This window comes from Bombyx mandarina, chromosome 17 (assembly GCF_030267445.1).
Source record: "Bombyx mandarina strain Sakado chromosome 17, ASM3026744v2".
NCBI classification, from domain to species: domain Eukaryota; kingdom Metazoa; phylum Arthropoda; class Insecta; order Lepidoptera; family Bombycidae; genus Bombyx; species Bombyx mandarina.
In genome coordinates, this window is record NC_143223.1 from 3,004,295 (window position 1) to 3,030,508 (window position 26,214).

At 38.1% G+C, this 26,214-nt stretch overlaps 1 protein-coding gene across 2 annotated transcripts in view; it reads right to left on the bottom strand.

Annotated features, from left to right (window-relative positions):
- LOC114241288 (WASH complex subunit 1) overlaps positions 1-26,214 on the bottom strand; it is a 56,941-nt gene that overhangs the window by 10,279 nt on the left and 20,448 nt on the right. Inside the window, exon 4 of one of the 2 annotated variants that reach the window (XM_028172067.2) lies at positions 16,675-16,807. In XM_028172067.2, coding sequence (XP_028027868.2) covers positions 16,675-16,807 — 133 coding nt within the window. Of the gene's footprint in view, positions 1-16,674; positions 16,811-26,214 lie in introns of both variants that reach the window. The other variant, XM_089734293.1, reaches the window with a different exon arrangement.

The following is a 26,214-nucleotide window of genomic DNA, read 5'->3' on the forward strand; positions in this document are numbered from 1 at the left end:
AGTAGGCGTCGTTGTCTTGTCGACCGATATGCCCAGCGATCGTGGCGTCGACCATCGCCGGTTCGGCGCTCCGTAACACTAGGATGGCGGGCAGAGATGCGCTCCGCCCGGAAATCATGACATTGCCAGCCACCCTCGGTTGACTTACGCATACCAGTGCTTAGTGCGAGTTTTTTAACGGTCTCGATAGCGTAAAAGTTAACTCAAATTTGTATTCAGTTAGAACAGCGCCCATAGCGGCCTATAAAATTGAGTTAACTTTCACGCTATCGAAAACGTTAAAACCTCGCACTAAGCACACAAGCTCGGGCGTGGTTTGATGAGCTACAGAGAGTTTTAATCGCTTCAACTTCGATAGGCCACGCTTAGCGTTCCCAAAAACTATACGGAAGTCCCTTAAATATATATTCTTTTTTTATATATTTTATGACTAATAGAAAATTAAGTTTCAATCAATGATTCCGAAGACAAAGCGTGACAAAGTTAAAACTAGAACATTACACGTATTATTCTGAACAGAAATTCATTTTAATACGTTTTGAAGGCGCTGTACTTTACGAGGCATGAATCAAAATGTTTTCAATTTCTTTAGGTTATGTAATTATCTGGGTTGCCTTTGAAGCAAATTGCTCGTCAGTCGACCCAAAGTAACGAACAACCGCTCCCCTACTATTAAATACATAAAAAAACATTAACATAATTTTCTCCTCGCTTCACTAAAAGAATGATTACATCATTTATATAACATTCATGAGGTCACATAAATTTTATACTATAAAAGCAAAACGTAGTTAAGTTTATGTTTCGGTATGGTTTTTATTTATATTTTATTTTATTACTATTTGAGTATCTGTTAGCTTTAGAGATATTTTCTTCGTTACGAACACGACGAATAAGTTTTTTAAAATCACACCTCAAGACTCGTAAGCTTAAGACAGAAAACTAGTGACAGTTTTTGTATATTGTTACGCCGGTAAGAATAACGCCATCTACCGCCGAATAGTCTAACGAATATCGAAGAATCTAGAACGCTCGAGAAGTAAACTACTACTAGAGATGTGTAGAATAATCTCGATAATTCTAGGGAGGCGGTATCGGCTATAAAAGCGTTGTAGGGATGGCACGCAGTCAGTCAGTAATCGGAACTACTCGAAGCGAAACAGCGAACGGATTACCTGAAGCGAAGCGGAACAAGCGAATTGAGAGTTTTAAAGTGTCTGTTGAGCGTTTTAAGTGTTGAATACAGTTTTTAAGTTGTACTTTGGTGAAATTTTATTTATCCCGAGCCCCAGCACGTAACAATATTCCAAAAATACGTGAATATGTTGAAATTGTAACTGTAATGTTTCCATATTTTAGTGTTTTATTACATTGCTCGTCCGTGCTAGTTAAATTTGAATTTGTTACCACAGTGAGATAACCTTTCCGCGTACATATGCACGAGTGAGGAGTGAACAATGATAACGATATTAGATAAATCATTCATAAAAATTAAGGGCAGCGCGAGAAAAACTTGGTGGTGGTACACACACGAACACACACCCATACATAAAATGTTTTAAACATTAAACGCGAGAAATAGCACTGAATAAAAATACCGCTCAATAAATTGAGCTATTTCTGATTTTTTTTTTTTTTTCCTACCTATGCTGATAGCCTTGAGAGGCTATTTCAGCTTCACCCTAACGTTTGTAGGTGAGCTCGCGGGGCTCAACCGGAGAGTTGCTAACATTGACCCTAGCAAGAGCAGTGCTTCGCAGAATCTACCACCGGATCGGAAACGCGACCCACTGAGAAGTCTATGTCTATGGGTTAGTTCGCTCGTCGAGCCCTTCGTCGCAAGCGACGGGTTCGACGAGGACGGTGACCGAAAAATGATAAATGATTGATGAAATGACACGGGTAAATATGATGAATGAATCGCGAGTAGCAATTCATTCATTTTAATTTGACCTACGATTTATTATTGTATTCACTACACTCGAATTCTAAAGTAATAACCGCTGCATTTTCTAAAGTTTTATCGTAAACTGATATATTTTTTTCGTCTCATTAATTACGATAATATGGTTTTCTCGAGACGATTTCGTTAACGGCTACCGCATTATCTCCCTCGTAAATTTCCGTAGTCATAAAGAACACGCCAATACGTCATTGATTAATTAGTTATCGTATCTGTGTTTGATATGATAACAGACAGTCTGTTTATTTATTATTTGTGTACACGAAGCTACGCAATTGTTTATCCTTTTTTATATCCGTAAAGTAGCAATATTATATATTTATAATATAATTTTTCAATCTTAAAGTACACCGCGATTAATTTCTTTCCTAAAGTGATTCTTGTTAACCTAATATTTGTCTGGAAGGGATCGCTCTTAGCGATACGACCGTCCATTGTATTTTTGCATTTGTGTTCATTTGGTGTACAATAAAGCGTACCCTACTCTAATCTACTCTCTTCGCTTAAACTAAAATTCCTCCCTCGCCTTTCACCCCTCGACATAAACAACAATCAAAAACGAGAGATCAAAACGATGGCTCCAATGAACACTACGCTAACTCCAAATTCGTAGGTTTACAGGAGGAGCGTTTAAACGAAAAAAGTTGATAAAATCTTTATTATGAAATAAATAATAATAAATAAATAAATATTAAATAAATATTTACTAACAATCACGCCACGTTAACTGGTCCCGTGATAAGTTCGTAAAGAACTTGTGTTACAGGTACCAGATAACGGATATAAATGTAAGATTTTTATTATACACATACATATATTTAATATACATCCATAACCCTGGAAAAGACATTTATATTTATCATACAAATATCTTCCCTTGGCGGGATTCGAACCCGCGACCCCCTTGTGTAGTGACCATGTCACTTACCACTACACCTTTTTTTTTTTTTTTTTCCTTCCTAAGCTGATAGCCTTGAGAGGCTATGTCAGCGTAACCCTAACTTTAGTAGGTGAGCTCACGGGGCTCAAACCTGACGATGTTGCTAACACGAACCCTAGCAAGAGCCGTGCTTCGCAGAATCTACCACCGGATCGGCAACGCGACCCACTGAGAAGATCCGGCGAGAAACTCAGTGGGCTGTGTCTGGGAGTTAATTTACTCGTCGAGCCCTTCGTCGCAAGCGACGGGTTCGACGAGAACGGTGACCGGTGCTTGAAGTACCTAGAAGCACCGTTAGTGGATCGGGAGGATCCGAGATGACGTGTTTTGGGCGACGTCGACTACTTTCCATTCTGTCTGCAGGGTCGGGAATGTAGTTACCGGCGGCCACGATGAGAGGGTTTTCGTGTCGTGCCGCTTTATCGAAGTGGCACGCGCACCTATTAAACCTATCTACGTACATTTTTACGTATCAACATTTGCCGCAAAATCGCGCTAGTTAAGCGTGTTGGACCACTTGATATTTTAACTTAACCACAGTTTCCCTATCAAATGCTGCGGTTAAGATAATTGTTTACGTTAGCATTCATAAATTACAAATAACAATACAAATCTCAGTTCAATTGTTTTTTGTCTTAGTACACAACTATCGACCCGCCCTCGCTTCGCTTCGGAAACTGTAATTTATTATTGATTTCTCCACTATTTAATGGATGTTATTATACATATAAACCTTCCTCTTCAATCACTCTATCTATTAAAAAAAAACGCATCAAAATCCGTTGCGTAGTTTTAAAGATTTAAGCATACCTAGGGACAGACAGGTATAGGGACAGAGAAAGCGACTTTGTTTTATACTATGTAGTGATACGCTGTAATTCCAAAATAACGTACATATTTTATTTCTTTGAAAAGAGTTTTCAATATTTAATTGGCGTATATAAGATTCTAGGTTCAATTAGTGTTTATTGTTCATTTTAAATTACGTATTGTGGCGGGTAGCCATCATACAACGCAAGATAATTGACAGATGCCTGAATCTCGCTTACGACATTTTCAAGATAAAGCGCATATACACAAGTTCCGAACAACAACATTCGGACCGTCGGTCTACCGAGCAATATCACCCGCTCGGTGGAAGATCTTCCCTTTGTCGTATATTTCTACAGTATAAATGGGATAATTCATTTATAGATACATTGCACTCATAAGGTAAATAAATAAATAAATAAATAAATAAATAAATATTTACTAACAATCACGCCACGTTAACTGGTACCGTGATAAGTTCGTAAAGAACTTGTGTTACAGGTACCAGATAACGGAAATAAATGTAAGATTTTTATTATACACATACATATATTTAATATACATCCATAACCCTGGAAAAGACATTTATATTTATCATACAAATATGTTCCCTTGGCGGGATTCGAACCCGCGACCCCCTTGTGTAGTGACCATGTCACTTACCACTACACCAGACGGCCGTTAATAAGGTGAAGAAAGAAATCGATTAAGATTCGTCAGCGGAGTCTTTAAATCCCAAATATCGTTTTCAAATGGACTTCTTGCGTCAGTCTTGCCCAGACATATCTTTCTTCGAACGAGATTTCAGAATAGTATCTCAAGCGAGGTACAGTTGTCATCGCTTACCATTAGCGCATCTATCGTCGTTAGAATAAAAGCCCAAATAAACATATTCAACTTCCTCGTCGAACTCGGCGAACTAACCTATAGACAGAGCTCACTGAGTTTCTCGATGGATGTTTTCAGTGGGTCGCGATTACGATCCAGTGGTAGATTCAGCGAAGCACTGCTCTTGCTAGGGTTAGTGTTAGCAAATTCGCCCAGGTTGAGCCCATGAGCTCACCTTTTTTTTGGGGAATCCATTTACGGATACCCGGTCAAGGGGGGTGACGAACCGGGTTATGTCGGACTCCGGCGCCTCCCGAGAGGAAGAGGAAGACGAGGAGGGCCAAGCTCCTCCACCTCCCCGAATTCCTCGCAGGAGACTACGCCTTGAAAAAGGCGCGCGAGACGTTCGCCCAGCAAGACTGACTACCGACTAAACCCCATCGAGCTCCACCACACCGGCTACACCAGACCTACGGTACCGCAGTGCGCGCCAAAAGTCTCATGAGCTCACCTACCGGTCCGCATGAAGTTGGAATAGCCCCTTAGGCTACCAAAGGTTAGGTAGGGGAAAAAAACCCAACGATTCGGTCATACAGGACAATGCATTAGCCACCGGCTCAGGTTCCACGTTCAAGAATGAGTTGCGTATTGTAATCGAAACGAACAATGGTTCAGAACGAGATCCGAAAGGCACGGATCGGTCACGTACACAGTATTTGATTCCTTTCAGAATTTTATGAATGTAATACGGTCCTTTTTGTTGGTTTCGCCTTTTGTTCAGTTCAAGAATTTTAGTTTCAAATGTTTTTATTAGGTTCTGACGTTCGAAACTGCATTAAGGGAGGCGAAACCGCATTACGAATATTCTCTTAAAATAAAAGCTTGATATATTTAATGACGAAAATATATAAAATATCGTTTGTATTTTAATATGAAATGCAATGTTTTTTAACTATTTTTATTCAATCATGGTTCGCAATTGCTTGAGGTGTCCAAATTATCTTGAAACCTTAAACCGCCAAATATTGAATAGTATAGTAATTGTACGTGGTAGAAAAACGTCATCGTGGTAGAAAAACCTTATTCTTTTTTTAAATATAGGAAGATCGCAAACATTAATCACCCAATGTACAACGGACTCACCTGTCCGTCCATACCAACAGAAATTCCTCAACAATACATTCGTTAGTGTTCATTAGCAATTAAATTAATAAACGCAACTTTCAAAACTACACTGACGGTTTCAATATTATTAACCCCTTGCCTGCTGTGTAGGTCACCGGTGGCCCTACGCGGCGCACTCAAGTAATTATGTCGATTTCTGTTACTAAGCGCCTGGATTACCTAACTTTGCCATCTTTTGTTTGTTAATGTATGTTTTAGTTTTTAAGTCTCTTAGAAATAGATTCATTCTTAGTATCTTCGGATTCGTCTTTCCCGAAGTCTACTAGATATTCCGGTGCCTTAATAAGATCGAAGACAGAAATCGACATAATTACTTCAGCGCACCACGTAGGGCACTGGTGACCTACATGCCAGCCAAAGGGTTAACAAGAGAATAAAGCTGGGTAGGTCAATCAGATAACAAAGAAAACATTATTAATTAGTACGTATGAAAGGTAACGTTTTTTATAACTCTAGAACTCAAAGGCTAATCAACACTTCTTGAGAATTTAAATAAAACTAGTGGTCCCGCAGTAGTCGAAATTCGACTATAATTAATTGAAATTATAAGTTTGATCATTATTATGGTTCTATTGTCAAAGACTATTTAATAAACTTCTATAATCACAGATTTCGCCAAGACTACACCTTAGATAAATATTAACAAAGACAAACAATATTTAATCTATTCTCAATTTGACCATAGACTTTATGCAATAAAAAATTTTTGACAATAAACAAATAGTATGCATGCGTGTGCGTGTCAAATACATAGTAGTGTGTGTAATGTTTTCTTTATTGATTTAATGTATCTTTTATGCATTATTTAAAAAAAATATTAGCATTGTGCACTCTTTCTCTATATTTTCTATAAGTGTGGGAAATTTCATACTCCTCCGTTAGCGCAATTTTCGTAAAAATGGATACAAAGTTTTTGCTTCACGTATTAATATATAGATACGGTATGTTGTTTTACTTCAAAAGTTACAGCCGAGGACAGATCTTTTAGAAGCGCATATCCACGCAGCTATTGATTAAAGTAAATAAGTCATTCGACATTGGACCTTGGTTTTTTCTTCGTAATTTCGATTCCAAGTTTCATCTATGTAGCGTAGTCTCCGACTAAAAGAGCTGCAACATGCGTGACTAAATCATTGGGTTTCCCTTTTTTGCCATTCGTCTACGGAACCCCAAAAAAAAAACTGGTTTTCGATTTCGCAACCTTTGATTGTACGCACGGTCAATGTATTCTTTGAATTAGTGCTATGAAAAAAAAAACCGGAAAATATACAAAAAAACATGTTATATTTGATCTATTTATTATGATTGCGTTAGAAGTGTGTTTTGCTTGTAATAGTGACTGTAATTAGTCGAATTCATTATATTTATTATTAAAAGACAAATACACTTTATTTTTAATGCGAGTATTCACATTTATAATGACATGACAGATATTTACTTTAAAATGATGATAAGCATACTTAGTTCTGTTTATTCGTAATGTATGCGTGTCTTTTAACAGGGAGTGTTGTAACTTCTTACAGTTATCGTTAGCAAAACGAAGGTTATTTTTCGTATTATTTACCACGAAAAAACAATAAGTAACATGCTAGTAGTAAGTAAATAAATTAGCGCTTTTGACCCATATCACTTGTTTAGTCACAGCGGAGCGTAGCGCCGTCGGATTTCATTGATCTATACTAATATATAAATCTATAGTGGTTTTTACGGATGTTCCGTTATAACTACTGAATCATGCATCCGATTGACTTGAAACTTGGTATCCATGTAGAAAATACATGTACTCAATGGATAGGCCAATATTTATATGAGTGTTGGACTCCCTAATAATAATGACAATAAATAATAATGTTAATTTTAAATGCGCAGCGAAGCGGGCGAGTACGGCTAGTCTTCTATATGGAGAAATAATAATTATAATCAATGCGCGGTTGTAGGTACCCTCTATGCGTTCTTAAGCCACTCGTCCTATTATCATGAAACTTGGTACAGTTGTTGTTGATATGCCAGTGAAGGATTATGTCATAGTATCATTAGCGTACGGTATGTGGCATGCGATAGTTAAAATCGATGTTTCATACGCTTAGCGATAGTTCTAGCTACGATTTCGGTAATTAGCTATTATAACTGATAACTTTTTATTTTTTTATGTTTTTATTGCATATATGGTTGGACGAGCTCACAGCCCACCCGATTTTAAGTGGTTACCGGAGCTCATAGACATCTACAACGTAAATACCGCCAACCACCTTGAGATATGAGTTTTAAGGTCTCAAGACTCTCAGTATAGTTACAACGGCTGCCCAACCCTTCAAATCGAAACGCATTACGACTTCACGGCAGAAATAGGCAGGGCGGTGGTACCTACACCCGCGGACCCACATCAAGCCCTACCACCAGTAATTACGCAAATTATAATTTTGCAGGTTTGATTTTTATTACACGCCGTTATTCCTTCACCGCGGAAGTCTATCGTGAACATTTGGCAAATACGTATTTCATTAGAAAAATTGGTACCCGCCTGCGGGATTCGAACACTGTTGCATCACTAAACACGAATGCACCGGACGTCTTATCCTTTAGGCCACTACGACCAACTAATGGAATAATAGTCTGTTTCTTCACCATGTCGTTTCTTTCGTACCTAAGCTGTAGGGTTGTGTTGGGGTAACCGGGCGAGTAGGTGAGCTCAGGGGGTTCTAACTTAGGGACGCATCGGCCCACCGTTTCGCTAACGACCTATACCTTCACCCTGATTACATATAGGGACACGGAACACAATATTTTTTTGAAGTGAAAACTTCTTTAGAATCGTGATTTCAAACCGGATGCAACGGAAAAAACGACAGGTAAGAGACACAAATACAAAAATGTGTAGGATGAAGCCAGCAAAGAATGAGACAGAAATATACATACTATTTAATACAGCGCCATCTGTGAGATTTTTTAATACTAACGTGTGTATGAAAGCTCTTGTTAATTTAGGATTATACGTGAAATTAAAATATCAATTCACAGAGGGCGCTACCTTACAATTATTTACTAATGACAAAATTTTACATATACTTAAGACGTTTAGAATAATTGTATTTTAATTTTGGAAGGTTTCACTTCTACCACGTGTGAATTGCACACATTTTTTATTTTTTCCAATATGCTCATATCTGATCGAAGAACAAGTTATTACATTGAAATATTTATAATACAACATTGAAACGAATCAACACGATTTGAGCCCATACGATCTTAAAATAAATAAGTACGGAGAAATTATCAGGGCGATAAGATAGGCGCCAGCTGGCAAACATTCAAAACGTAAACTTCTATTTGAATACATGAAAAACGAAAAAAAAAACTTTATTGTTAAAATAACGATGGTTTGGCAATATAAATTAATTTGCGTATCGTAAGCTCGCACGGATGGTTACCATCATATAGCGCCTAAATCTGCCGTGAAGCGATAATGCGTTCCCATTTGAAGGATGGACGTGGACATCTGAATGTTTTCACAGCAGGTGGCCTAAGAACTAGCTCAAACGTTTACGCAAAAGAAACTATAAGCTTCAACATAGTGTTTCTCGCATAAAGACTGACCTTTTCCAAAAACACCTACGTCATATATACAACTCCTAAACAGTGTATTTGCTTATAATAAACGAAGAGGAAGTGTAGCTTTTTAAAGTACATATCCTTTTTTCGATTAGAAATCTATTGATATTGACAAAAAAATAAGAAATGACATCGACGACATTCAAAACACTAATAAACATAGATGAGGGATATACACAAAAACGCAGACACGAGAGCTTAGCTTGAAATTAATGTATGAATCTGTATGCGGTCAATTACGTTTTTATTGCCATTGGCTATAAATAATTTATACAGCCGTGTTGTATTTTAAAACTACAACAAAATTGTGGCTTTGCATCGAATAATGTTTTAATAATGCTGCTCTTACGGCTGATTTAAAAATTGTAAGGTTTTTTTTTTATGATTGAAGGATTACTGGTGGCCCGGAGGCCTTTCCAGTTTCACCAGGACAGGTGGGCGAGCAAAGGCTCAGCCAGGAGGGGTGGGATTTGCTAACAGCTACCCGAGCGCCTCCGAAGGAGACCTAACAGTTCAAGAGTAGCTGCTTCGCGAATGAATCTACTACCGGATCGGAATCGCGACCCGCTGAGAAGATCCGGCGAGAAACTCAGTGGGCTGTGTCTATGGGTTAGTTCGCTCGTCGAGCCCTTCGTCGCAAACGACGGGTTCGACGAGGACGGTGACCGGTTTATTTGATAAGACCTTGTTAAAACCTCCTTATTTGTTAAGACGGTAATATTGTCCGTGACGTATCCGTTGGCGGTTATAACTTGGTAAACGATGTCAAGATTTCAATTTTTTTAAGTTCGTCTCTAATTATTCTAATTGCTTAAGGCCAGAGGGATAATTTTCTGATCGTAAAATAAAATTATCAACACTAAATTCCGTAAAGCGTAACGTCAAAAAACCCACAGATTTGAATTTAATTACTGAGTTTAACGTAACACTCGGACTCGATATGGCTTCGGGGAAATCGTGTTTGAAAACTGAACTTTAATTAAAAGCGTATTAACAAATAGTTAGGTATTGACATTGATAATGACGTGAAACTTGCATGTTTTGTTTTTTGAATCATTACGTTGCCCGTGAACACGTGAATACATAGGAGTGTGAGGTAAATGATTGGCTTTTCAGAAAGCATGAAGTGTGCGACCGCGCCTTCTCGGATTACTGCTACTAATTCCATTAAAAATGAACAGATTAATAAATAAATATATAATATATGTGTGTGTGACTAGAAAATTTATTAAAAACAAACTATTGAATTACAGAAATCTATATATATAAAACTGAATTGCTGTTTGTTAGTCTCGCTAAAACTCGAGAACGGTTGGACCGATTTGGCTAATTTTGGTCTTGATTTTTTGGTGGATGTCCAGAGAAGGTTTAAAATGTAGATAAATATGAAAATGCTCGGAATTATATAAAAATAACAATTTTGTTTTTCCTTTGATGTGTCCCCCGTCGGGCGGATTCCTTTTGTTTGTTTTAAGTTTATTTTTAACAAAAGTATTCTATTTATCGATTGAGGCACTACGAAGTCTGCCGGGTCAGCTAGTTAATCAATAAATAAATACAGGAAAGAAAGTTTTTAAAAGTTGTTTTCTGAGTAAACATATTCTAAATAAGTTATTTCAAGATTTTATTCAAAGATAAGGAGATATTATACGAAACCGTTTCTCAGAAAAAAGTAATCGAATCGAATCGAAACATACTTAACGACCCATGCTATTAAAACCAGAATTTGAATATTAATTTACAGCTCGCAGCTGTAGTTCAAACGTGACAAGTAATTAACGTAAAACTAGTATCGTATCAGATAGAATTCTCATTTACTATTACCGAGAAAATGTATGCCTAACATGAAATTACATTTCGAAGAAACAAAATAATCGTTCTGAGCGAATTATGATGTGAAATCGTCAAAATCATAAATAATAAATACACTTTTCGAATGTTCGGAATAGACAAAAAAAAATAAACTATAAACAACACGTAGACATTAAGGCACGTGGCCCAAGTAACATAATGGTCGGGCCTGATAGTTTTATCATTAGGTTATCATCTGCTAAATTAATAGCATTTCTTAGAACGTTACAGAACACAATTATCGCTTCTGTGAAGCGTCCGTCTGCATGCAATTATGTGCGTTCACATGAGAGCTTCTTAGAGGTGAGCAGTTACAAGTGAAAAGTTCCCCGGACACAAAGGAATATCAATACGTGAATGTACTTTAAGTCGAGATTGCTCGACTCAAAAGAGCCTTTCGCGTTTCCCGGTAAATCCACGATTGATTGGTGCGTGTTGCGCAATTATATATTATAGATTCGCAACAAACAGAAAAAAATAATGCACAGAGCACACGTAATGCTTCCTGAGCTGCATTGAAGAACCGCATTCGATTCGGATCGATAAATTCTAAGAAAATAACGAACATACGAATAAGCAAACGGGTCGAGTGAAGAACCTTGCTTTTTGCGGACGCCGTGGAAACGCCACACAGCGAAATGACTAAGCAAATTGAATATGCAATTTCGAAAAGGGCACATCTCTGAAAATGTAAAATGTTCAGGAAATGAAAAAAAACTGATTATTATCTAAAGCAGTGTAAAATTTAAAATATTAACTTTTGAAATATATTTTACAATTGAAAATTACTGAAATTATTATAAAATGAGTGTAGATAAGCCTCAAAACTACATGTATATTATGAAAAAAACGTATTTGACAAAATATGCGACATGTGCCCTTTTCGAAATGGCATATTCAATTTAACACGGGCCTTCGTAAATCATACAATACAATACACATTACACAAATGCTCGTCTCGTAACACGCTCGAACGGCGACAATCTCTTTCATTATCATCCACCATTCGATGTGACGTATTCGTTTAAAAAACTCTTGGAAAACGTTTAACGACCGCCCGAGGTTATCAATTGAACAACATCGTGGTTCAGCACGTTTTATCTCAGTACGAAATTTCAAAGAAACTCATGACGAAAAACTGCTGCTGCATTAAAACGAAAAAAAAAAAAACCCCACAATATTTAAGATCGAACAAAAAGTGAACTCCCGTTTCCAGTACACTCATATTATAATCTATTTTTAACACGATAAGTGTAAGTGAGCTCATACTCAGTTACAAAACAAATGATAGCGCCGTTTTTTATTATCTATATTATTACGTGAAGCAAAAACTTTGTATCCTTTTTTTTTTTTTTTTTTACCCGTGCTGGAATCATGGTCCAGACGGCTGGCTGATCCTCCGGCCGTCGTAGGACCGTCGAGGCGATTCGCCCGGTCCTTGTGGATTGGGTGAATCGTGACAGAGGACGCCTCACTTTCCGGCTCACGCAGGTGCTCACTGGGCATGGTTGCTTCGGTGAGTTCCTGCACCGGATCGGAGCCGAGCCGACGGCAGAGTGCCACCATTGTGGTTGCGACTTGGACACGGCGGAGCACACGCTCGTTGCCTGCCCCGCATGGGAGGGGTGGCGCCGTGTCCTCGTCGCAAAAACAGGAAACGACTTGTCGTTGCCGAGTGTTGTGGCATCGATGCTCGGCGACGACGAGTCGTGGAAGGCGATGCTCGACTTCTGCGAGTGCACCATCTCGCAGAAGGAGGCGGCGGGGCGCGTGAGAGACGCACAATCCCGCCGCCGTCGAGCGGGGGCCAGGGAGGCGGATCTCGCCCAAGCCCTGGCCCTCTAAGTGTTTCGGGTCCCCCTCACATGTCGGTCTGGGGACCGGCGAAGGGGGCCTAAGAAGACGACGTGCAAGCTGCTCTGCACGCGTTTTACGCAAGAGCATCCGGGTGATGGAAGGCCGGCTATCCTCGACTCACGCTGGTTCTGGTCCAGCGGGGTATTCCGTAGGATAGCTCACTCTAACCGGCGCCATCTAGGCGGGCTTCGGATAGCCTGCCGACCGAGAGGGCTGGTGGTCGTGGCGCCGACGACCGCCGGTCCGGCGTCCCGAGGGGGAGGGTGATGGGAGAGATGTGCTCCGCACTAAACGCTTCACTTTCCCCCCTCTGCCTCTTCATGAGTTCTGTCTCATGCGAGGTTTGGACGTTGGTTGTTGAGCGATAGGAGGTTTTAGTCAGTTCGACTCTGACATGCCCCGCCCTCCATCCCCAGTGGAGGGCGGAAGTCCGGCGATTTCCTCCTGACAAAAAAAAAAAAAAATCCCTTTTTACGAAAATTGCGCGGATTGGGGAATATGAAATTTTCCACACTTATAGAGAATATAGAGAAGAAATGTACAATGCTAATATTTTTTATAAATAATGCATACAAGATACAGTTAATCAATAAAGAAAACATTACACACACTACCATGTATTTGATACACACACGCATGCATACTATTTGTTTATGGCACTGAAGTATGAAAACTATATTGTCAAACGTTTATTTGCAGTCTGTCAGTTATAGTCTGTCAAATTGAGAATAGATTAAATATTGTTTTCTCTTTACTAATATTCGTCTAAAGTGTAGTTTTGACGAAATCTGAAATGAAAGAGTATTTAATAGTCTTTGACAATAGAATCATAATAGTGTACAAACTTATAATTTCCATTAGTTACAGCCGAATTTCGACTACCAGGGCACTACTAGTAAAAAGTTCAATTGACAACGAAACCATCATTGTAAAGTGAGATTTACATGTAAATCCAGCTCGAGGGATACGAAGATTCACTTAGTTATTACCGCGAGAACCGGTTTCACCCATTTCTCTCTAAGCGCGCACGGTTTTTTTTTTTATTATTATTATTGAGAACTCCCGACATGTGACGACGATAAGGCCGGGCTCGGTTCGTGTTGGCGTCGATTCTATTTACAATCGATTTTAAAAATATCCTTAGAAGTTTGATTTGTTTACGCACATGCGTCACGGAGAAAGTTACGAGGAATTTACGATGACACTAAACGTGTTTTTAATAAAACTAACGAACGGTTATATAATAATAATAATAAGCCATTTATTTCTTGCTTTACAAAGTTTAAAAAAATATATAATAAATATAAATGTATGTATTAGTATTTAGGATGTAAAAATGTTTTGTAATGAATCAGTAAAATTTAGTTAGCAAGAACCCCGGATCGGGTAAGGGCCTCCTCCAAAGATGCCCAAGCGTCTCTATCCTGTGCTACGTCTATCCAGTTACGGTTATATATCGACGCTTGAAAGGCAAACGTGACTAAGCGACAATGCGTGAACTTTATAGTAGACTAATTTAAAGTTGAAATACCAGAAAACAAAATTTATTTTAACGAATCTAGCTGTAGTAGAATCTAGCTAGTAGCTGTAGGATTGAAATGATTTTAATAGATCTAGAAATATATTTTTTTGCGCATCGAATATGGTAATTGCCTATAATTTATGTACAAAGCAGTTATTGTCGCTTAGTCACTTTTGCCTTTCAAGCATCGAATTATATATATACTTTTTTTTGAGTATTCGAATTATTCAAATCACAATAGATTGTTTTAATAAGCTTTCACGCCCGACTAAGAACCATGCGTTTCCTCGAAATGATAATAATTGTGTGTATTCATTAAATCTGGATTCTATAACGAGAACAACACGCTATTTTACAGGAAATCACATCCATATAAAACATGTGGTTGTATGGTCTTAAAAACAAAACAATAAAAACTAAGTTCAAAAACGATTGAATTTCATATGATTCCGCGAAGAGCTGGGAAGTACGATACGATATCGTAGAACAAAAACCGTAGCCCGGACAATAGAATGTAATTACTGTAATTTCATTATTCTATGGAGCGATGAGCCTGGATGGGTTAGCAATGCTAATTTAGTTCCATCGTCTGACCTATTTCATTTCTGTTTTGAACATTTAGTTATTTTATTGTATTTTATTTATGGGTGATGGAGCTTTCGGCCCATTTGACGTTAAATGGTGCCAATAAACATCACAAGATGAATGCCGCCTCCCAAATTTGAAGCATGAGGTATAAGCCTCAATTTTATAATTTAACGAGACAGCCGTACCCTTCAAACTGGGACGCGTCACTGATTCGCAGCAGAAATTGGCAGCCTAGTTTTTATTCCCCTAACTATTCTCTGGTAACGAGGAATATTTCAGCTACGCCCGGACGGGTAGATGAGCTCACGGGCTCAACCTGAGAGAATTTGCTAACACTAACTCTAGCAAGAGCAGTGCTTCGCAGAATCTACCACCAGATCGTAATCGCGACCCACTGAGAACATCCAGCGAGAAACTCGGTGGGCTGTGTCTATGGGTTAGTTCACTAGTCGAACTCTTCGTCGTGATCGACGAATTCGACGAGGACGGTGACCGGTGCTTGAGGGTTCTAAGAGCACCGAGAGTGAATCCGGGGGATATGACAAGACATGTTTCGGCGACGGCGGCTTTGCGTTGCCCCGTCGGTCGGATAAGACAGCGTAGTGGTACCTACCCGTGCGCACTGACAAAACGACCTACATCCAGTAAGAAAACTTAGGTATGCATATTGATGATCATTTCAAAGGTATTTCGGTAGGCCTCAACATTGGTTCTATACTCGTTAATTTTTTTAATTTTTTTTCCTACCTAGCTGAGTGCCTTGAGAGGCTATTTCAGCGTAACCTTAACTAGTAGGTGAACTCACGGGGCTCAAACCTGACGACGTTGCTAACACGAACCCCAGCGAGAGCCGTGCTTCGCAGAATCTACCACCGGATCGGAAATGCGACCCACTGAGAAGATCCGGCGAGAAACTCAGTGGGCTGTGTCTGAGGGTTACTCGTACAAGAGGTCATAAGTTCGACACTAAGAATGTTCCGCCAAGTTTTTTTAAAGTTACATTTAGTAACGTAAGGCATGTTTACACATGTTATTGACACGAGCAATAGACAAGTTTTAAGACGTTCTCTATTGAGCAAGCATAATTTCAAAACAAATGACCCGGTGCCTCATTTAGTTGTGGTAAAATAAAATCCTTGACTGTTTTTAATTAAAGCCTATTTCCTTGAAATGGACTTATAGTATCTGTGGTCAAATATTCGTGTTACAAAAATGGCAGAAATACTTCGAGAGAGTATTAGATTTAAGTTGTATTTTTTTATAATTGTGTACCGACTCAACGTTGCCTCATGTATTATGTACTATGTTTTTTATTTGACACTGACATTACGATGTGACAACAGTATAATTATCTATCATTTATCGTACCGTTTTGCACGATGATTCGAATACTTTAGTCGACCACGGAATAATATTTTTGTATTTCGATAAAATCAGACACGACGACCGCCAATCGAAAGGTCAAGTACTAAACCAGATATTAAGATTATGTTTTCAACATTTGATTCAAGATATCCTTACCTCGGGTGCTTCAGAATCGACCGAGTGCCGTAACTTCGCTCTCCCAGCACCGCCCGCGCTCCTGATCGCAGCCATGAGGTCCGCGTGAGCATCACCGGTGCCGGGAGGAGATAGCGGCGAAGCTTTCTCTTCACTGCTAAACAAACGGAGTCATTTTAGAACAAAATGTGGCCACCGTCACTCATGAATTTTAACACTGCCGGGCAGAGAGTCCAGTCCCGCTGCCTGATCTTGAGGACTCCCTTATAAAGAATATAAGACAATATAATTGTGCTGTACGTGCAGAGCCACTAGTAGAAGTCCGTTTAATCCATTTAAAAATCATGAGTTTACATTAATCGGTAAATCTTATTTTTATAATTTACTATATAGCTGACCCGGCAGACTTCGTAGTGCCTCAATCGAGAAATAAAAGACCTAAACTTTTGTATAAAATAAACTTAAAACAAACAAAAGGAATTCGTCCGAAAAAAAAACAAAATTGTTATTTTTATTTAATTCCGAGCATTTTCATGTTTATCTACCTTTAAAACCTTCTCTGGAATTCCACAAATAATTCAAGACCTACATTAGACAAAACGGTCCAGCCGTTCTCTAGTTTTAGCGAGACTAACGAACAAATAGATAGAAAATAGATTTTGTATTATTTTCAGTGACGCTAGTTAGATAACATTATTCACTAAACACCTGTAATACGATCAATATAGGAGTTAAAAATCATTTTACTTTTTTATTTATTATTTATTGCTATTTGGATGGACGAGCTCACAGCCCACCTGTTGTCAAGTAGTTACCGGAGCCCATAGACATCTACAAAGTAAATGCCAACGCCCACCTCGAGACATGAGTTTTAAGATCTCAGTATAATTACAACGGCTGCCCCACCCTTCAAACCGAAACGCATTACTGCTTCACGGCAGAAATAGGCAGGGTGGTGGTACTTGCCCGTGCGGACTCACTAAACGTCGTCATACCGCCAGTAAAGCTAATTATGTAGGTGAAGCTAATTTTAATTAAATGCTATTATGCTTCGAATAACACAAACAAATTACCAAACTTCCACTAATTACCGACTTTAATTTCTATTTTAATATTGGCTGTCCATTTTTTTTGTTACTAAGGAGCTACGCCAAAGTAAAGAAGGCGCAATTAGGTAAGATAATGGCGCCTAATTGTGCGGGCTCAAATACGCCCTACTGCTATATCAATTTATCCGTCATAATGTTATTGGCAGATGTATAAAAAACAGGAAGACGCGACAGGAAAAATAAATTGATACCCATGTATCTACTGTAGTATCACACGCATCTCATGCGTGACAATGAGGGATTGAGATTTGAATTGAGAAGCGAATGAAGTGGTACGAATATGTTTGTGATACTTAATAATCGCATATTTACATCAAAAAAATATGTTATTTATTGTCATTTATTATTATTATTATTTTTATTGCTCTGGTGGGTGGACGAGCTCACAGCCCACCTAATGTTAAGTGGTTACTGGAGCCCATGGGCATTTACAACGTAAATGCGCCACCCCCCTTGAGATATAAGTTCTAAGATCTCAGTATAGTTACAACGGCTGCTCCACCCTTCAAACCGAAACGCATTACTGCTTCACGGCAGAAATAGGCAGGGCGGTGGTACCTACCCGCGCGGACTCACAAGAGGTCCTACCACCAGTAAAAAATTAGTCAAAGACATGAACTTATCTCGGTCGTTATTAATGGTTAAAATGCCCGGACGACTGAAGTGTCATTAGATTTGAATATTGTGCTAACTAACGCTAATTATTTCACGAGTACATTAGATCCCCGTACGAATACGTTGCTAGCAGGTTGCGCAATACCGTCTTTACCATAAGGGCACACGGGGCCCGTGCCCAGAGCCCCCATTCTCAGGGGGCCCCTAAGGACCGACAATTTCTCTCACCCATTTATTCTCAAAACATTTTTGTCGGGTGCATTACACTTTTTTTACAAATCAGTAATCTTATCAGAAGGTATTTATTTACAAGGCATATACTACGCCATTATATCGATGACTGCGCCTATTCCTACTGTACTAATTAATAATTATAATATTTCCGAACGCATCTAAAAACCAGCAGCATTCTAATATCATTAATGACATATGATATCATACTGTATTTGATTACCTATAATAAATTGTCATACTCAGTAAAAAAATGTTATTATAATTCGCTTTCCAAAAGGGCCTCAAATTCTTGTGTGCCCAAGGGCCCAGCCTAATTTAAGACGTCCCTGAGGTTGCGATCCCTGAGTAGACACAGTCGATATATCGACACGTACCTATATTTCGATAGGCTTCTGTTATGTGCCATCTGGTACCCATGCAAACACGAACACGAGATAATACCGTTCCACAAAGGTTTACATACGAGTTTATACTTATTTCTGTACATATCACGTTTTGCGACCAACCAGAGCCCTAAATACAGCGTCGTTATCGCCGCTCCATCCTTTTTACGGCTTTATTTCTTCGAAATCTTTCAGATTGATAGTTTTCCTCGAATACGAGAATGCTAAATTAAATGAATCCGCCTACAAAATTCGAGCACGTGGGTTTCGAGATTCTTCTTTAGAAAAAAATATGCGTAATGAAGCAAAAAATATTGGAATATGGAAATATTTTTACATTTCAATAGAAAGGTGACAGGGTGACGCCTACGTTAAATTAGTAATTTTTCCATAATGTGAAACGTACAAAGGCACAAAAATCAAGCTCATTTTTACATTACATTAGAGCATTTCAAGGTTTCGCATTTGAAATCGCCTCGATCGATAAGTCTAGACTCAATCTTGTGTTAAAACGGATAAATTTATCAGATTTACTACTTTATCCAATTATCGCTCTGAATATCACAGAAAATATTTTTCAGTTGGAAATGACTAAGTTATAAATTTATTTTATTAGTTGAATATTGTTGGGAGTATACTCCTGTGCTTGATCAATGCGACTTAATCCAAAGGGCTAAAGTCGTATATCCAACTACTTCAGCCATTGAATAATATTCGAGTAGATTATCGGAACGCGAACGTTATCAAAAAGGCGCAAGAACTACATAGCATCATGAAATAAAATGTTAGATACGCTTTTGAATTACCGCAGTAACCATTTAAGAAAAAGAAAGAAAAAAAACTTGATTCGCAAGCATCACTTCTGGAGGCATGGGAATATTATGAATCTTCATTCGCTATTAAATACCGAACCATGTACGGAACGTTTCATTAATACTGATTGGGTAACGTTTATAACCTAACACCATTTCAATAGCGCTCGGCACCCAAGTTTTTAGATGCATACTTATGCATATTCGCATCTATTATTGTACACACGTTGTATGTATATTCATATTGACGTTGATCAAGATTGTTTTTTTAACAACATTGTTATCCGAGTTTAAAACTAGTCTGCGATCGCGATTGCAAACAAGACATTCCGGACTACTAACGCACTGCACCTGCTGAATTCAATGTAAAAAAAAAACCTGACCACGCTCTCGCCTAACTTTTATTTATCGAGACAAAAGTGTTTTTTTTTATTGCTTAGATGGGTGGACGAGCTCACAGCCCACCTGGTGTTAAGTGGTTACTGGAGCCCATGGACATCTACAACGTAAATGCGCCACCCACCTTGAGATATAAGTTCTAAGATCTCAGTATAGTTACAACGGCTGCCCTACCCTTCAAACCGAAACGCATTACTGCTTCACGGCAGAAATAGGCAGGGTGGTGGTACCTACCCGCGCGGACTCACAAGAGGTCCTACCACCAGTAATCAGTGTGCGTTTAAAATAATGTCAATATATATTTAAAATACATCGATCAAAACAAAAGGGAACGAATTTCCCCTCTTTTTCAAAATGTTCCCCCCTTTAAATCCCTACTTTTAAATTTGGTAGTATCAATTGCCTATTCACGATAAGTTTCGTATTTCGTTAATTATAATGTCTAAAATTTAATAATAAATTTTGTTAATAATAAAGAATAATCTCTAAAATTGCAGCCAAACGGTTTGGTCAAACTTTTTAACCAATCTGGCCAAACTTCATAAATTAGTCAAAGCCGATTGAAACCACAAGGTAGGCGCTTATGGTAGCTTACTTCATTGGCCACTCTACAATGACATCACAATGTAATGACATGTTTAAAAAACGACAGAATCTTTCGATTATTTTAAAGATAGTGTTGTTAAAACATAATATCTAAATATTAAAGACCAGTCTATTTCACTTAATTCCCTTTTTTTTCTACCTAGCTGAGAGCCTTGAGAGGCTATATCAGCGTAACCTTCTAGTAGGTGAGCTCACGAGGCTCAAACCTGACGAAGTTGCTAACACGAACCCTAGCAAGAGCCGTGCTTCGCAGAATCCATCCATACAGAGGAGGGCCGTTCGGATTGTCGATAATCCCATTCTCACGGATCGTTTGGAACCTCTGGGTCTGCGGAGGGACTTCGGTTCCCTCTGTATTTTGTACCGTATGTTCCATGGGGAGTGCTCTGAGGAATTCTTCGAGATGATACCGACATCTCGTTTTTACCATCGCACCGCCCGCCACCGGAGTAGAGTTCATCCATACTACCTGGAGCCACTGCGGTCATCCACAGTGCGTTTCCAGAGATCTTTTTTGCCACGTACCATCCGGCTATGGAATGAGCTCCCCTCCACGGTGTTTCCCGAGCGCTATGACATGTCCTTCTTCATACGAGGCTTGTGGAGAGTATTAAGCGGTAGGCAGCGGCTTGGCTTTGCCCCTGGCATTGCTGAAGTCCATGGGCGACGGTAACCACTCACCATCAGGTGGGCCATATGCTCGTCTGCCTACAAGGGCAATAAAAAAAAAATCTACCACCGGATCGGAAACGCGACCCAATGAGAAGATCCGGCGAGAAACTCAGTGGGCTGTTGAGGGTAAAATAATTCCCATTGTTAGTCTACTATTATGGATTTTCGCGTCAATAAAGAATTTTATACTTTATGCCTGTACATTAAGATTATCAACATTCGAATCGAACACACGATGTGCATTAATTAGCAGGAACAAGATGGTTATCACATTTAAATACTTGAACACTTTTAAATATCAATAGATGATGACGGAGCTTTACTCGGTTTTTTTTTGATCACGCCATCTTGTTGTGTCTTTAAAGCGGTTAGTTGCCCTCAATTAAGAAAAATAGTATTATTATTCGCCAATAGATGTCGGGAAGAGTTGATTATTGAAAACACAAATAAAAGAACATTTTCTGAAAATAAATCATAGCTAGATCGATTTATCGCCCCGAAATGCCCTGTATAATGAATTTTATGAAAATTGTTGGAGCTGTTTCCGAGATTCAGATTATATATATACAAGAATTACTCGTTTAAAGGTATAAGATTTGTATGAGTATAAATCTACGCAGCGTCAACGCGTCTTCGAGTTCAACAGAACGACGTCTCGCTTCCCGTTGGAATACATACATACATATTATGTACATACATTTGCAAGGCCTTCGATTTCTAAGAACCAGCACTCGGTGTCTCACACTTGAATGGAATAATTAAAATATAAGGTACACATCGTACATTAATGCACGTTCTAATCAATTTACCGACACGTACATTAGTCGAGGAAGCTTTAAAATAAAATATTTAGACAAGAACACTGTTTGCTGAGCTAAAACTCATTATATTTTCCTGTAATCCGTGATTTATTTAGTTATAGTATTTTTACGATACGTTCCATATTAAGCTCTCTAGGACCTTCTTAACTAGGGTTGCCAGACATCCCGTATTTCCCGCCACGTCCCGTATTTTAGGCTTAGTTTAAAATGTTCCGGCGAGACTGACTCTGTACCGTATTCGAAACGTACGATTATAATTGTATTGATTTTTATAAATATGTTAAAACCGATAAAAATATGTGAAAACTGACTTGCTCCTCGGAGAAAGATCAAAATAAATAAATAAAGAATGTTATTATATATTTTTGGTACTTTTTTTTCCCGGGTAAAAAACTAAATTCCCGCATTTTTTTGCCTATTTAAGCATTTGCCCCTTATAGGCTGAAAAAAATTTGGCATCCCTATTCTTCACTTATATGTGTTATAAAAATAGTTTTTTTTTTTTTTTAAATGAATAATTAACAATAACAGAAACAATCGTCAAGAATCACAACTAAAATTATTTTTATCGATGATCACTAACATCGGCTACAGTTGATTTCTAAGACATCGATTATGAAATATTATGAGAATATTATATAAATTATATCACTTGAATGAATTGTTTACAAACGAATCTATGAAGTTTCAACAAGAACGGTCGTGGGAGGGGGCAACATGGTTTATTTAATCTCTCACATTTCGTTTGAACGAGATTTAATGATGCGTAATTACAATGTTACACGCGATATTAAGCCTTTCGAATATCAGATAAACAGTGCACTGATTTTTTAATGTTATAAAATTGTTATAAGTAAAGCTATTTACAGAGACTTGTAATAAGCCCAAACAAACGCAGGTGCCTAAAAGTTAAAAACATATATTTTGTTCTGCTTCCTCTTCGTCTTTCCTCATTATAAAACCGAACGTCGAGGTCTGAAGATAACTGCCGATTTTTAAATGTAGGTAGGTACCAACCCACTGAGTTTGTCGCCGGATCTTCTCAGTGGATCGCGTTTCCGATCCGGTGGTAGATTCTGCGAAGCACTGCTCTTGCTAGAGTCAGTGTTAACAACGACGTCATGTTTGAGCCCCGTGAGCTCACCTACTTGTTAAGTTTACGCTGAAATGGTCTCTCCAGACCTACGGCTTTCTCGCCCACCTGTCCTGGTGAAACTGTAAAGGCCTCAGGGCCACCAGTAATCCTTCAATCATAAAAAAACCATCAGCTTAATAAGGAGAAAAAAAGGTCTTTAGAGATTAATTGATTATCCTTTTGAAGCTTTTTAAAAACAATAAAAGGCTTGTTCTTATTGCATCAGTATCGCGTACTATTTCAAATTATAATCAAACAAAAATCAATAATATTGTTTACACAATTTGAATAATTTACAATTAATTAAGCCATTGTTCAAACAATGCTTTTGATAATGATGTACGAGGAAAACATTTAACCATATATATATATAGCTACATATAAATGTGCGTGATGAATTAATTAGATTATTATACATTAATTAATGAACTTCAAAAATGAGAGAGAGAAGATGGATGTTACTAGGAGATGTATGGAAATGGTAATGCAAGGTAGAGGAGGAAGAGGTTGACCGAAGAAGACATGGATGGAGTGTGTGAATAACGATATGAGAGAGAGAGAGGAGTGAGTGTTGAGCTGACGGCCGATAGAAGAGAATGGATGAGAAAAATTAGCTGGGCCGACCCCACCTAGTAGGATAAGGTGAAGAAAAGAAGAACTGACTTAAAACACCAAAATTATTTAATAGCAATTCGAACTAAAACTTAATTGTTTTTTGTTTCCCTATGATACATTTATTGGGTCATAGTAATGATATTATGTTATTATCATTGTACCATGAATAGATCTTCAAAATAGCGCATTATGCAAAAATATTTATAGCGAAACAAAATTAATTAATCAGGAGTTTTATTGGTTGGCACAGGTAGGTATCATAATTGGGGGTATTTCTGCCGCGAAACAATAATGAAACCTGGTTTAAAGGAAAGGACCACCGTTATACGATATGTTTTAAAGCAGGAAGTAACATAAAAATTATGGTCTATGGGCTCCGATAACAACTTAGCAGTCTAAAGCATTAACTTAGCATCTAGAGCAGCCTTACCCAAAGTGGGCGATAACGCCCCCTTGTGGGTGCTGCAGGCCTAAAGGGGGGCGGTAAGAGACCCAGAAAAAAAAGGGGCATTGTGTAGAGGCTTGGGAGGAGATTTGAAATTTCATCTAGGATAACTCTTAAATACCGACTTAGCTCTCGCTAAAGTGGTTTTTAATTAGGTGAAAAAAGGGGGGCCTTCAAAAATAAATTATTCTCAAAGTGGGCAATAGACAAAATAAGTTTGGGAACCCCTGATCTAGAGCAATAAACAAAGTGCGAATGGTAATAACTGGTTTTACTGGGGTAGATATGGGCAGCCCATCCGAAAAAAAGCAAATACCACAGACCGCGAACCTCACAAAGCAATGGGAACACGTTCGCCTATCTTGAGACAAGACCAAAGTCGGTAGTCGGTAAAGGTCGGAATCTATATATTAATACGTGAAGCAAAAACTTTGTATCCCTTTTTACGAAAATTTTCCACACTTATAGAGAATATAGAGAAGAAGTGCACAATGCTAATGTTTTTTTAAAATAATGCATAAAATATACATTAAATCAATAAATAAAACATTACACACAATTATACCATGTATTTGACTCACACACGCATGCATACTATTTATTGTCAAACTTTTGTTCTTGACGTCTGTTGTCAAATTGAGAATAGATTAAATATTGTTTGTCTTTGTTCATATGTTTTATAGTGTAGTCTTGGCGAAATTTGTGATTATAGAAGAATAAAATACAATCATAATAGTGTACAAACTTACAATTCCAATTAATTATAGTCGAATTTCGACTACTGCGGGACCTCTAGTCATTGGAATTACGACATTCTTACCATTTGAACTAGAACACACTATCGTATGTCTACAGAAATAGTTTGTACGGTACGTTAATTACGACCCGTGCAAACTCAAAACACTGCCAACATCAGGAAACTTTGACATATAACCAAAAAATAACTAGGTATGTTAATAAAGTAAACGTTATTGTCATGTAGGTAGAGCATCAAATCGCATGATTGAACACAATTACCGACAAATTAAAACAGAGAACAATAACATAATTTACATAAACGATGTATGTAATTGAATTCACGTGTGACGTGTTTTAAACTGCTATCTCAGAATTATTATGATAGTTTTTTGTAGCCAAGAAACGTTAGCATCTTATTCAATGTCAAAAAAAAACAGCCCAGTTTATTTAAGAACTTTATCATGAATTCTCAATACAATGTTTAACACTAAACATGCAATAACTGGTCAAATGAACAATTTTAAACTTTTGCATTCGCGTATTTTATTGCATTTGCACATTGACTTCATGACTTTTTGTTACCAATTAATCTAGTTATTATACTAATTTTCTGTTTTTTTTTTGGAACGAAGTTCCTTATGGGACGATGCGGAGGGGTACCGGGAACGTCCGTAACGTAAGATTTTAATTATTAATGCACACAGTGTACGACTTAACTTTGTAATAACGTACAACAAAAAATAACATTTTTTATCATTCATTGACCACAATCTCAGAGCGTTCGTTTGCGCAATACACTACTAACTCTTATATGCAAACAACCGTGAATGAAGTGTACCACAATAAGTTCGCACGTTATACCTTATACCTCGAATAGAACTTTAAATGAATATTTTTATAATAATGAACTTCGTTCCTATCCGGTGTCCCACGACACCACACACCTTTTTTTTTTAGTAATAGTTGTCGTACACCGT